The sequence below is a fragment of the Ichthyophthirius multifiliis genome, assembly GCF_000220395.1.
Source record: "Ichthyophthirius multifiliis unplaced genomic scaffold scaff_1120509250733, whole genome shotgun sequence".
Classification (NCBI taxonomy): Eukaryota; Ciliophora; class Oligohymenophorea; order Hymenostomatida; genus Ichthyophthirius; species Ichthyophthirius multifiliis.
The window spans coordinates 74868-90086 of NW_004086489.1; the positions used below are offsets into that span (position 1 = coordinate 74868).

A 15219-nucleotide genomic window follows, 5' to 3' on the forward strand; every position below is an offset into this window, starting at 1 on the left:
ATAAATTATGATTAGAATTGTAATCCTATATATAATAATATAAATTATGATTAATATAATAATCCTATACATAATAATAACAATTTAAAAACAAGTTATAATCCACAAAATATGAATATTAATGCCAGTAAGAATTTAAATGATAATTAAAATATTTAAAATATTAATAATTAAAGTATGTACAATAATAATTATAATATGAATAATAATAATTAAAATAACATACATAATTAAAATATGTATAGTAATAATTAAAATTACAACAATATAAATAATTAAAATATATAAAGTAATTAATAAAACTATAATAGTATGAATAATAATTAAATCATAGGGTAACCTAATATTTATAACATTAATATTAATTAAGGTATGAATAATAAAGGTCTTTAATAATAAGAAGAAGCTGAAACAGAAATAAACTCAAAAATGGAAAAAATATACTAAGAAGAATTACAAAAAGTAATAAATGCAGTTCATAAAATCGGTGCTTAATAATTAATTCAAGTCGCAAAATAAAATAATGGATATTTAGAGGAAAACATATTAAAGAAAATATTCATGTAAGAATATGGGTTTTATCCTTCTGCGAATTTTAATACTTTCATTAGTATTTTAGTTTCTTAAGTAGGTTATATACAAATAGACGAATTATTATAAAAATTAAATTTTGATCATAAAAGGCATGTTGAAGAATAAAATCTAATAAAATAATTAGGATTAGGAAATAAAAGTGTATAATAAGGAAATTAAAGGATAGGAGGAGCTAAAGATGTAAATAAGGCTTAAAGAATAAGATAAGTATTATTGGATTTATGCAATTAAAATTATAAATAACTCGCCGATATTTATTATCCTGTAGGAATGTCTCCTTTGATTGATTTGGAGATTTTTGTTTAAAAAACAAAGGCTATTTTAAGCGAATAAGGATAATAAATACCTAATGATTTTGAAATTTAGAATTTATTTAATTGCATAGACGTTAATAGTGGAGGGAGTTTGACATATTCAGAATTCGAGTAATACTTTGTGGATGATCATGAATAGATAGTATAAACTAACAAAAATTAAAAAGGACTTGCTTTAACTAAAGATTTAGAATAATAGATTTATCAACTTTTTAGACAAGTAGATATTAATGACGATAAGTAAATTTAAATAGATGAACTGAATAATTTATTAGCGAAAATCGGGATAAATGCCTCAAATGCAGAACTGGAAGAATATATGAGAAGATATGATAAAAATAATGACGGGACTATTAGTTTTGATGAATTTAAAATTATTATGTAGGAAAAAATAAAAAATGAAATGATGACTGCTGAAACTATAATTGATGAGCTTAAAAGAGAGTTTAAAAAAGTAGATATTGATAATAGTAGATTACTTAATATTGTTTAACTTTAATAAGTGTTTAAGAATTTGGGAGTTGTATTAACATAACCGGAATTAGAAGCTCTTTTTAAGGAAATTGACTTTGATGGAAGTAAAACAGTTGATATTGATGAAATGATACTTTTTATTACCAGAAATTCAGAAGGAACAAGCCTTTTAGCTTAAACAGCAATTCTTAATGTAAATATTTTTAATTTTTATAAGATTATATATATATATATATATATATATATATATATATATATATATATATATATTTTATAAATAATATTTTATTTATATAATTTTGAATTTATTTATAGATTAGATCAAGCAGAAAATTTTCTATAAAAGATTTAATGGAAACATTTAAATAAATGCCAAATAATTTTCGCTTATCATTTTTTAGAAGCTTACATTAAAAAGGTATGAATTATCCTAGTTCTTCTTTAAAACCTAAATTAAATGAATTCTAAATTTATCCTGATTTACATTATGATAATAGCAAATAAATTTCTGTTTCTTAATCTGTCTTCGACTATAATTATAATTGCCCTTCATTTTTTGCAGAATTAAATCTTAAATAATGTAATGGTGTACCTATTCCTTAAGAACAAACTTTCCCACGTGAAAGAATTTCGAAAAGATAAATATATATTTCATTCTTTGATAGTGGAAGAAATCAATTTATTGGAAATACATGTGCTGTGGAAGCTTTTTGGACTTAACAATATGAAGATAGATGGTATATAATATATATATATAAATATAAATATATATATATTTTTACATATATATATATAATTTTAAATAAAGATTACATTTATATTTATTTTATAAAATACAAAATATAAAAAAAATAGGTCATTTGTATAAAAAAATAGAGAAGATAATATAGTATATTTAAAATTTGATAATTATGACAAAAATAAACATGCGAATTTAAATATATGCGTAGAATTAGTAATCCATTATATTCCATAAACTTAAAACAGTAACATTAAAAATGACTTATAAATTTCCATATCTTTCGTTACTATACCTTTAAACAATTTAATAAAAGACGGTACATATAATTTTAATTTATAAGGGGGTGAACCTAGTAAACCAGCGGTTATTGACCCAAATGATATTAGGACTAATAGATAAGGATGGCGATCTGTAGTAAAGGCAATGTCGAAAAAAATTGATTCTTAAATTGTTTTTTAACTAAATACAAGATTATAGAATAAAACTGATTAAAATTAGATGGCTATAATGCCTTCTTGTATTGTTTTGAAGAAACCATAATTGCCTTTATTTGCTGTTTATAGAGAATATTTCGGCTATAAGAGTATTTGTAAGAAAGAAATTGATACTACGTTGAGCTCGAATATTGTTTTTAAGACTTTTTGTAGAATTATTGATTGCCCAGATACGAGAGATGTAGTATGTGATTTTTGGAAAAATGAAGTTTTGACAAGAATTAGTAAATTTGAAGATATTCTAAATGCATTTTAATAAGCAATGAATCATTTCTATATTTTATTGAGTCATGATAAGTTCTAGTTTTAAAATAGTGACCCTACAGCAAGTGTTTTTTGCTTTAAAAATCAAAGCTCAGAAAGAATAAAGCTTTTATAAAATTGTTTGGAGGATATAAGAATACTTATTGGCTTGAAATAGGGGAACCCGTATTATTTTTTATTTATTTATATATTTTATACAAATTAAATAAAGGACAAATTTAAAAATTTAAGATAATTAAATTCCATTTACTATTGATGAGTTAATCGAAGATGATGATGAAGAAAGTGAATTGATGATGTAAGAATTTTTAAATAGAAAATAATAAAATACAACTAATTATTTGTGATTTCTAAGTTTTTAAATTAAATATATTAATTTTTTTTTATATATATATATAAAATTTAATTATTTAATAATAATTAAATTAAGAATTAATGTTATTCATTTTTTTTTTAGTAAATTAAAAATAATTTTATATTTTTTTATTTTAATTATTTTTATTAAATAACAATTAAATATTTTTATTCAAAAATACATCATACATTAAATTTATTTAAGAAAATGAATTAAAATTAATAATCAAGCTTTTTATAAAATATTCAAAATGTATTATCATAATAAAACAATAGTATATTATTAAATTTAGAAAATAAGCTTCTTTAATTAATAAAATAATATAACTTTACTGATATAAAGGTCTGGGAATGTTCATATAAAATAAGTTAAATATTTTATAATGCAGGTTATAATTTATTAATGAATAAACAATATTAATTAGCCGAAGAATATTTATACAAAGCAAAATAAATAACCGAGCCAAGTTACTAAAATGGCCTTATTTGGGTTTAATATATAGAATTTCATGAAATAAGGGCAAACATAGCCATTAACCTATGTTTAATTTATAAAAAATAAAAGAATTTTTAAGCTGGATTGAAAATTTTAAGCGAAATGGAAAGTACTTTTAGTCAATAATATATAGATAATAGTAGTTAAGATTAGAACGGAAATATAAGTACTTTTTATTATATGAAGGCTTAGGTTTATAAATAGTTAAAATAATATGAAGAAATGTTTACAAATTCAAATAAAGCACTTTCTGTAATTGATTTTTTTTTTTCTAAAGAATACAATTAACAAAAAAGTGATATTTGTTCGAATGAATAAAATCTAAATTGTATTTATTTGGCTTAAATCAAATTCGAATGTATGTTGATGATCGGAAAATATTTTAAAAAATAAGAATTAAATTATTATAAATGTTTAAATTGTTATAAAGCTGCTTATAAGTTACTAAAAACGTATTCAAACGGCAAACAAAATAAGAAGAAGAAAATAAGAAATAAAATTTAAAAAATTTTAAATTTATTAACTTTTAGAAATGATTTGGAAAAATAAAAACTTATCGAAAACCTAAATTAAGAATAAGATGATTTTAAGATTACTAAAGAAAGAAATAATAGTTGTGTTAATATAAATTTTGTTAATATAAAACAAAGGAAATATATTACTTAAAATAAAACTATAAGTTCTAATAGAAAAGCTTTTTTTATTGATCCTGAATTTCTTTAATAATTATAATATAAATATGAAAGGAAAAAAAAATAGTAGCAATTTTAAAATCAATAAATTTAAATTAAAAATCCTAATTTAGTCTTTAATTCAAATTAATAAAGTAGATAAAATTCAAATTTAAGAAATGATCAATAAAATTCAAATATAAAAAACGAACATTAAAATCTATATATTAAAAATGATCAAAGAATTATAGAAAATCCTGCTAGTTTAAATAGAAAATAGCTTTCGATTTCAAAACTCAATAAAAATTTTGATTTTGATAAAAAAGGCGAAAGTTAAGTTGAATATAAAAATTATTAATAATTAATGAATTAATTATAACATGATTATACTTAAGATTCTAAAAACTATAAAGTAAGTCGAATTTCAGATGATTTCATTCAAATTAATAGCTAAATTAATAGTGGAAAAGATATTTTTATCGAATAATAAAAAAAATAGGAATAAAATTGGATTGAAAATATTGTGAATTTTGTCGATTCTAAAAATATTTCGAGTATTTTAACATCCAAAAGACCAGTTTCATCTTCTATATACTTTTCAGATAAAAAAATATATGTCTAACATGAAAAAAAATTCACTTATGAATTAATTATTTTAATAAAAATAAGATATTAGTTTATAATAATAAAAATATAATATTTTCGATTCTTCAATAAAATAATTTATTTTAAAGGATAAAACATTAACTTAGGAAAAAATTTAATTTTGTATGAATAATAGGCCTAAAGTAAAAAATTAATTATCAAATAAAATTAAAAGTTAAAAAAGAAAAAAATTAATGACTTTATTACTTACAGAAAATGCAAATAATAACGCAGATGCTAAAAAAGAGACAAATTAATAACCAGCATCTAATAAAAAAAATAAAACACCTGAAAATTAAAATTAGAATAATAAAGATTATTTTGTTTTAACAAATAAAGATTATTCGAAAAATAATATTGGTATTAATATAAATATAAATATATATATATAAATATATATATATATATATATATATATATAAATTTTTATATATATTTATTATTTATTTGTTATTAATTTATAGATTAAAAAATTAATAGTAAAGTAGACAATATGTCATCTTCTATTAATTAAACATAAGAAAATAAATTAGCTTCAATAGGACTAATTAACTCCTAATTTTCTAATATAGATAATTTAAATTAAGACACAAAAAATAAAAATAATATTTTAACGAGAAGCGGATATTCTAATTAAAATAAAAGTGTATTTCTTTATTATTATATATTTATTTTATAATTTAAATTATTTATAAGGATAATAAAGAAATATAAAAATATACTCCGAATTGTGATTAATAATCTAAAATAATTAGTACTATAAGAATAGATGAATCTATTAAAAATATTTAAGAAGAATTATTTGACAAATATTAAAAAAAAGAATAAAATTTAAAATTAAATTTTGATTTAAAAGAAATTTCTAAAAACACTATATTTAATAATAATTTAATTCAAAATTTAATTCATAGTGATACACATAATTAGGTATTTTTTTTTATATTTATTAGTATCTTAAAATATATATATATTTTAAGTAAACAGAATCAAAATTTTATTCGGTTTTTTAAAATTAATACAATCAAAGAGAATAAGTAATAAGTGCTAAAGTAATATAATCCTGGTGGAAAAATAGGGGGAAAAAGTTAAATTAAATCAATTACAATAAGCTAAACACAAAGCAAATAATAAAATAAAGAAATAAAAGTCGTAGAATTAACTAAAAAAACTAAATAATAAACGAATTATAAAATACATATAATCAATAATAAAACTTGGCCAATTTTAATTTACCAGGCGAAAATAATTTTTAACATGAAGTAGATAAAATAATAACAAAGGGACATATCTAAAAATTAAATACTTAAACTTAATAAAGCTTCTAAAGTCTTAATTTTTCGCAATATTATCAAAACGATGATGAAATTTATAAAAAATAACAAAAAAAAATCGAAAATAATCCTACTATTAATATAATATAAGATTTAGAAAAAAAAGACAGAGAAATTTAAATAAATATGGAAATACCAGAAATCAGTTAAAGGAAATTAAAATTCGTAATTAATAATATACAGAAGCTGAGTATGTTCCCTCTTTTCTTCTATAAATCTTACTTTGATTATTTAACGTGTAAATGGGATATTTCAAAGATTTATATTAAAACAAAATTATTTGAATAATAATAAACAGAAAAAAAAGTCAATAATATATATGAAATTACACTCATGTTGAATTTGTAAAGCTTAATAGGAACTTAAGTGATTGATAATCCTTTATTTTTTAAAGTAAAAAAACATTTGAATCTTTCTTTACATTTGCAAAATATAAAAACTTAGTTTGCATTTGCCTAACTTATTATAGATGAATGGCTTATTTTACATAATTTAATAGAATTAAAAGTTCTTTTTATTGAAGAATTAAAATATAAAAATTTTTAACCTTAGTTTATGATTCCAAGTGAGTTGAAAAATGTACTTTCGAAAGATGAAATTCAAAAAATAGAAGAACTTATTTATTAGTTGATTTTTTTATTGACTAAGCTTACTACTATTAAAAAAAATTGAATGGAAATGTTATTTAGTTCAATTAATCTTTTCAAGTTGTAAATAATAAAATGATGTCTAATTATTGCGAAAAATTAAGGATAATAAGAATTTATAAAGTAAAAATTTATACAATATAAATATTTGTTTATATATACATATATATATATATATATATATATATATATATATATATATATATTAATAATTTATTTTATAAAATAGAATTAAAAATCTTTTCTTAAAAGAGCTATTTTATCTTAATTAAATTAATTTTAATTATAAAATTCTTAATAAACTCTAATTATAAAATAAAAATAAAATTATATTATAAAAAAGCAGTCTCCTTTAAAAATAACTAAAACTGTATCAAAAAAAATTATTAAAGCCTGGAAAATAAATAATCGAAAAACTAAGTCTTTTCATATTTTACCAAATTAAAATTAAGAAAATAATTAGATTTAAGATAATTTTTGTAAAGATCCTAAACCAGCAAAACATATTTTATCTTAAATAGAGTTAAAAAAGTAAAGTATAATTCCTAATATAAATTCTTATACTTATGAATCCTTTTCTTTAGAGAATGAAAGTAATTAATATATAATTTAAAATGAATATTAGGAAAATAGCAATTATAGTATAATTATTAATGCAGAAAACGAGTTTTAACCAAAAAAATTTTATAATTAATCCTTAAAATAATAACCTTAAAATAGTGAACTAAGTAGTTTAACTCTTTAATAATTTAAATATTCTTTAACCCAATAAATGAGTGATATAAACGAAAATAGTATTATTAATAGTTAGTAAGATAACATTTATGAAAATTCTAGTAGATAGAAATAAACTTAAATAAAATAAAATAGTGATAATAAGAATTTTAGAAGAATGAATTCTTTTAAGTCGGTTAAAAGTACGAAAAGTAAGTTTAGTAAATATGCAAATGAAAATTTAAATGCCTCAGTTTAATAAGAAGAGGCTGTTAGAAATAATTAAAGTAAAGAAATAAAATCTATACAGCTTTCGGAATAAATGAATAGCAAATTTGCCTCTTCTAAATAAGTTAGTTAGGTTAATTATTAGAATTCTTATGAACAATTTGATTATAGTTAATATTAATTCAATAATAGTCTAAATAGATCTGAAAGATAATAACTTAGTGTATATTTTATATACATATAATATCAATATTACTATTTTTTGTAGATTTTGTATTTTCATTAATATTTTATAATTATCAAAAAAAATAAAAATATTTTATATATATTACTAATTTTTTTGAAAAATAATAAATAGGTATAAAAGCAATATTTTAATATTAATATAGTTTAGTCTTAATAAAATATTAATAGAATTTTTAAATAATAACAAAAAAAAATCACTATAAATCCTTTTTAAAATAATGATTTATTAGTTAGAGGTACAGTAAAATAAAATAAATAGATTTATTTTGTAGAAATATGCTTTTAATTCCATGAATGTTTATAAAATATGTTAAATAAATAATTAGCCAAAAAATATTCTTAGTTTACATTAAAAGTAATTAATGTTAAAAATTTTAAGAGTTCATAAATTATTTATGATTATAAATTTTTTATTTAAAATTTCTTTAAATAATTTGATATTTAGTAGTTTATTTTAAATATAGGCTTTAATGTTTAATAGAAAAAGTCTATCTTATAAAAACTTAATAAATATTTAATAATAAATTCTGATTTTTAACTAATTTTGAATAATTTTGAGGAATAAAGAAAATTAATAAAAAAAAGAAAACGAATTTTTTAATAAAAGGAAAATAATATAAATTTTAAAGTTTGTTTCGATTATTATTTAAATTAAGATTTTTATGATTCTGAAATTTATGAATATTATTATTTTTATTAAATTAATTAAATTATTTTGAAATAAAAATTAATATAGGCAAATAATAATATTTTTATATAAATTTTATAGAAATAATTAGAAAAAGAAGAATAAAAAATTAATAAGAAAAAACATAGAAAATATAAATATTATAATATTAATTATTAATATTAAAATTAAAATTATATAAAAAAATTCATTTTGCCTCAAGAAATTCAAAACAATGCAGAAAATAACTAATTTAAGATTTAAAAATATAAAATTTAATAAAATATAAAAAGCATTCAAATAATATTATAAAAAAGTGAATTTACAATATATTTAAAATAAGATTTTTAAAATTAATTTTTTATTTTCTATTATTTTTCTTTTAATAAAAAAATAAAACTCAGAATTAAATCTAAAAACGATTCTCTATTTTAAAAGTTTTTTAAAATAAACTATTTAAATTCAAATATATTAAAAAAAATAATATCTTATTAATTAATAATAAAAATATAACAAATAAACGGTTATAAATGGCAATTAAAAAGTCAAAGAAAATAAAGTGTTTCTGAAAAAAAAATTTAATAAATGAAATAAAAAATAAAAGAAATAATTTTGTAAGAATTTTATGCTAAAAATTTAAGTACTTTTTCCCTTTAATATTTGAAATATGAACTTTGTTGTTTGGATTTTAATAATAAAAATACTTTAGACCAAAATCTATTTATTAACGGATATTTTGAATTAAAGAGATTTTCTATTTTGTGGAAGTTGAAGTCTTGTGAAACTATATATGTATAAATATATGTATTAAGGTCTATAAAGTAAATGAATTTATAAGAATTTGTTTTATTTGTTTTAGATATACATCCTTTTAAATATTAGAGGACTAAATAATATAAATTTATATTGGAATAAAGTGATATAAATAATTTATATAGTTAAGAGTTTTGTTATAATAATTGCTTTGAATAAAATATTATTTAATAAATTATTTAACAAATATGTTCTAGTATTAAATTTTAAAGGATAATGCTTTATAAAAAATTATGTATTCCATTAAAAAAAATCGTCAAATAATAGATTTATAAAAAATAATATATTTTATCTAATAATTATAATATAAGAGTAAATTTAATATTTTTTTTTATTTAACAAAAAAAATTTTTTAAATAAAAAAAAGCCTTTTGAAATAAAAGGAATAAAGGAACTTTCATGTACATCTTTTTTGAATATTTAATAAAAAGGAGAAAGAGTAATTTATTAAGGAGTCAAAAAAATACTTAATTATTATTGTATTATTACTGTAGTTTATTATAGTTAAATAGAATAATATTATTTATAAATTTATATTCAATAAAATTGCAGAAAATTTGTTATTTAACTCACTTCTTATAATATTTATTAATTCTCGAATAATTTTATGAACAATGTAATAAAGGAAAACATTGTTGATGGTTACTTAGATGAACTTTTGAAGTTTAAAAACTATTAAAAGTTTTAAGAACGATTTTCGTGTTTAAATTTTAATGAAAAAAATTTAAATACTAGTAATTTAGATAATAATTTTATTATTTTGAAAAAAACTGATAAAAAAAAATAATAAGAAAGTTGTAATAGAAGTGGTTTTTATATTAATAAAGATAAGTTTGTTAATTTATTTAATAAAAAATATAAATTTATTGAAATCGCAGTAATAAATTAATTTATATTTAAAAATATATAAACAAATAAATAATTAGTATATATATAGGTTTATATATTTTTTTTTAAAAAAAAAAAAGATTTGGGATTAATTAATATAATATACAAATATTACTAATTATGGATATGGAAAAGTTATATTATAAATAGATAATTTTTATGGAATTGTAAGAGAATATTTAAATATTAGCCTTGTTAATTTATCCGAAAAAGAAAACATATTGTTTTAGGCTTTAATAAGAAATAAAAATGAGACTTAATCCAATTTTAGTTATAATTTAGGTTTGAAACTTTAGGAAGATTAAAAATGTTAAAAATGTGACTTTTATGTAAGAATATATATTTTAAAGAAATAAAAATTCTAAATAAATGAAAAAATAAACCTAAAAAGCATAATGTAGATATATTAATGTGAAAATAATATTTAATTTATGAATAAAAGTAAAACTATTAGCGACTATATTTATAATTTAAATGATTTTGAGAAAATATCTTAATATTTAATTGATTAATTGAAAATGAAATATTCAAGGGAAAATAAACTATATAATTATTATTAAAAATTCTAATTGAGATTTAGTTTATTTGATAATTAAATAATTTAATAAATTTAAAAAACTATACCCTTAAAAATTAAAATTAACAATAAATTAAATATTCTTAGTTAAGATAATTATATATTAAATAGATTTTATTAACTTCTATTTAGAAGTATTTTGACATTAAGACCATAGTAAATAATAGCCATTTATTATAGATAAGATAGAAATAAATTTTATATTCAAATATATAATGTTAAATTGTGTGTAAATTATATCATGAAATTCGATTTTCATATTATTTAATAATATATTCCTTATTTAAAATAAATGATTTAATTAGGATTATTTTAGTAAATTGGAAAAAGAATTTTTTTGGCTTTCAAAAATAAATCAATAATACATTCTTATAAAGAATAAATACAATAATGAAAAAATAAAAAAACTAATGTTAAAATAAAAAAGTATTATATAAAAAATAAATTAATTATAGAATTAAAAATATTATATATATATATATATATATATATATATATATATATATATATATTATATGTTTATACAAAAAATAAAATAATAAAGTATATATTTCATTAAAAGTAAAATAAAATTGTATTTATTAATATAGATATATAAATATATTTAATTAAAAAATAAATATATTTATATGTAAAATTATCTTATAAAATACATATATCTGTACTTTTTTTTTTTTTTTCATTTTTGAATACATTTTAATTATTTTCTAAAATACTATAACATATTATCGAAATTTTATTAATGAAAAATATATAAATCATTAAGCGCATAATAAAGCATATTTTCTTTAAAATACCTTTCAAAATTTTCCTAATCGCACCATTCCCAATCTTCATGTTTTTCCGGTTCTGTATTTTTAAAAAGATAACCGTCTTAAACTACTGTCCCAACAAAAAAGCTAACATAATGATAATTTAGTTCTTATCTTATTACATTAATTACATCTTTTAAAATTACGAATTTGTCACTTTCTATATTAATTCCTGCTTCTTCTAATGTTTCCCTACTTCCACATTCTCTTATTTCTTCAAATTTTCTAAATGACCCCCTATTAAAGCCATTTTGGAGCAATCTTTTCTTTTTGACATTAAGAATTTGTCCATTTTTTAATTGAAAATAAATACTCCTACACCAACCCCTGGATATTAAGAATTCATTATATTTTCTAATGTTTTAATTTAATATAATTAAAAGATAAGTGTAAAATTATGAGACTATTAATAAAATATTTAAAATTATCTATTTGTTTTAATTAATTATTTTTAACCAAAATACATAAAATAATAAAAATATGGAAACGTAAATTAATATAAATAAAAAAAAAATAAATCATTATAGGTTCAGGAATATCAGGTTTAGCCGCTGTTCATGAACTATTAAAAAAAAGCGATTTTTTCGACGTGAAAATACTCGAAGCTAGGCCTATATATGGCGGTAGAATATCTAAAAACACTGAATTTGTTCCCGATTTTCCTATTGAGACTGGTGCTGAGGAAATCCATATAAAAAACAGTTTATATTATGATTTAGTATTAAGAGTAGGTGCTAAAATATTACCTGATACTAATTTAATACATTATATAGAAGATATAAACGGAGAAAAACTAGTTGAAAGGGAGAAATTTTTCGAAAAATATAAATTAAATGAATTTTATGATAAAGTTGTTGAATAAGTCGAAAATATAGACTATAATGAAAATGTCTAAGATTTTTTTTAAAAAAATGGACTAAATGAATCTTTTTTGGAGATCTATGAGCCTTTTTGGGGAGCAGAAAACGGATGCGAATTAAAATAAATGTCAGTTAAGGCTTAAATTGAGTATGATTAGGGATGGTAAAGTGACCACGACGATAATTTTTTGGTCTAAAATATGTCTCATTTTGATGTTTTGGGTAAAGCTTTTGAAAAAGAGATTGCTTTAATAAAATATAATAAGGCAGTGGAGCATATTAACTATCTAAAAGATGATTTAGTGGAAATAAAAACAGCTGATTAGGCTATTTATGTATGTAATGCAGTTATAATTACAGTTCCTTTGAGCTAATTGTAGAATAATTCAATATAGTTTATGCCGGAAATCCCTTTAGAAAAAAAAAGAGCTATTAATTTATTGAAAATGGGGAAAGGGGGAAAGCTACACTTGAAGTTTTAAAAGAGGTTTTGGGGAGAAAATACTGGGATGATTTTTTTAAGAAGTAAAATTGGCTTTTTATGGGATTGCTCTTTTTTGAGAAGTGATAAATCATTTGTTTTGTGCTGCTTGATTTCCGGGTAAATTGGTGAGGATATGAATGATGAAAAAAAAAGGAAAATTTTAATTAAAGAAATGCTCTAGAAATTAAATAACATTTATAAAGTTAAAACTGAGGAAATACTTGAAGATTATTTATGGACAGAATACTCATAAATTAAGTATATAGAAGGTACTTATTCATATGCCAGTTTCGCACCTACAAATATTAGGAATATATTGGCATAAAATATAGAAAACAAAGTCTTTTTCGCAGGAGAAGCTACTAATAATGTATATTTTGCTACTTTAAATGGCGCATATGATACTGGAGTGAGAGAAGCTAAGAATATAATTAATTTATTTTTTAAATAATAAATGAGTTTTTAAATATATGTATGCATGTATGTATTAGTTTTTTTTTTTACATTATTTTTTTTGTTTTCATTCTTTTAATAATGGATCTAAATTATATGTAAAACCTTCAAAAATAATAGATTTTTAGCAATCTCCTTTTGGAGTTTCGTATATTGATTTTAATCTATATTATCTCTCCATTTTTTTTTTGCTTAAATATTTACATAGAGGGGCTTCTATTTATCTTTTTGCTAATTTTTCCCAATTTATTTTTTCGAAAAAAGGATGCTTTTTTAAACTATCGAATCCTTTACTTCCTAATCTTTACTAAGGATCGTTTTGAAGTAATTTTTTGATAAAATCTAAAGATTATTCAGAAAAAAAAGGGTATGTATATATTGGTTGATTTCTAACAATCTCCTCATATAGTGTTTTTGAACCTTATAATCCAAAAGGAGGAAGTCCACATAATAACTCATATGTCAAAACACCTAAAGTCCATAAATCAATGTTTTTATCATAAGGTTATTTCTAAACTACTTCAGGTGCTAAATAATATGGAGTTACTAATAAAGCATTTTCCTTTTCTTTTTCATTAGCAAATTCTTTAGCTAAACCAAAATCAGCTAATTTTATATGCCCATTTTATGAAATTAATATGTTCTCAGGTTTTAAATCTCTATACATTGATTATTATTTTTCATGTAAATATTATATTCCTAAAACAACCTTTAATATTTATTATTTATATGTGTATATTTACTTTTTTATATATTTTTACTTCGGCTATAATAAATCTAGATGTGTGTTCATCAAATTTTTTTACTTTTTACAAAACGGAATATAAATCTCCGTTAGGCATATATTACATAATAATATAAAGTTTTTTTTAAGTTTAAAAAGATTAGACTAATTTTACTATAAATGGACAATTGCTTTTCATTAGAATTTTCTTTTCTAATAAAGCGGCTTCGATCATTTTTGCGTTTCCTGAAACTGCCTCTTTTTTTACTACTTTCATTGCATATAATTTATGATTTGATTTTTTTTTTACTAATAATACTTGTCCATAAGCACCTTCACCTAAATTTGCTAGCTTTAAATATTAATCATATGGATGGTGGTTTTCGTATGTTTCGGGTAGTGCTTTATTATAAATGATTGGTCTGTATTTAATGAATAATACTCCTATTAATCTATTACTTTTTAATTATCATATTTTATAGAAGAATTTTTATGTAATAAATTAAATTTTGAACAACAATTATTACCCATTTTTTTTTTTCTTTTTGGTGTCTATTATTTGTATTTTTTTTTATAATTATTACTTATTTAATCGATTAATTTTTTATTATTTGTAGTTTTTATATTTTTATTTTAAATATTACTTTTTTATATTTTAGTTGTTTTTAATTGATTAATATTTTTATTTTTTATTTTAATCATGATTTTATTTTCAATTGTATATTTA

The 15219-nt window shown here is 18.7% G+C and overlaps 3 protein-coding genes across 3 annotated transcripts, besides 16 other annotated features; 2 read left to right on the forward strand and 1 right to left on the reverse strand. All coding sequences in view use genetic code 6, as the record gives it.

The window, feature by feature from the left end:
- Nucleotides 1-79: part of a microsatellite that runs on past the window's edge.
- Nucleotides 1-104: part of a microsatellite that runs on past the window's edge.
- A 38-nt stretch (nt 105-142) lies between these two features.
- Nucleotides 143-220: a microsatellite.
- Nucleotides 165-258: a microsatellite.
- Nucleotides 259-372: 114 nt separating this feature from the next.
- Nucleotides 373-3448, forward strand: IMG5_092660 (hypothetical protein; the record flags this gene model as incomplete). The annotated part of the gene is made up of 5 exons (XM_004035637.1): nt 373-1575; nt 1698-2119; nt 2238-3047; nt 3094-3180; nt 3442-3448. The coding sequence occupies 5 exons, from the start codon at nt 373-375 to the stop codon at nt 3446-3448; spliced, it is 2529 nt and encodes an 842-aa protein (XP_004035685.1).
- Nucleotides 1602-1652: a microsatellite.
- Nucleotides 2121-2177: a microsatellite.
- Nucleotides 3353-3385: a microsatellite.
- A 1094-nt stretch (nt 3449-4542) lies between the features above and the next one.
- Nucleotides 4543-4602: a microsatellite.
- Nucleotides 4563-4623: a microsatellite.
- Nucleotides 4624-5414: 791 nt separating this feature from the next.
- Nucleotides 5415-5484: a microsatellite.
- A 1695-nt stretch (nt 5485-7179) lies between these two features.
- Nucleotides 7180-7232: a microsatellite.
- Nucleotides 7233-11547: 4315 nt separating this feature from the next.
- Nucleotides 11548-11585: a microsatellite.
- Nucleotides 11574-11632: a microsatellite.
- Nucleotides 11623-11676: a microsatellite.
- Nucleotides 11677-11753: 77 nt separating this feature from the next.
- Nucleotides 11754-11796: a microsatellite.
- A 792-nt stretch (nt 11797-12588) lies between these two features.
- Nucleotides 12589-13200, forward strand: IMG5_092670 (hypothetical protein; the record flags this gene model as incomplete). Its single annotated transcript, XM_004035638.1, has 1 exon — nt 12589-13200. The coding sequence occupies one exon, from the start codon at nt 12589-12591 to the stop codon at nt 13198-13200; it is 612 nt and encodes a 203-aa protein (XP_004035686.1).
- A 601-nt stretch (nt 13201-13801) lies between these two features.
- Nucleotides 13802-13845: a microsatellite.
- Nucleotides 13836-15023, reverse strand: IMG5_092680 (protein kinase domain protein; the record flags this gene model as incomplete). Its single annotated transcript, XM_004035639.1, has 3 exons — nt 13836-14477; nt 14530-14936; nt 15020-15023. The coding sequence occupies 3 exons, from the start codon at nt 15021-15023 to the stop codon at nt 13836-13838; spliced, it is 1053 nt and encodes a 350-aa protein (XP_004035687.1).
- Nucleotides 15024-15219: the final 196 nt, after the last annotated feature.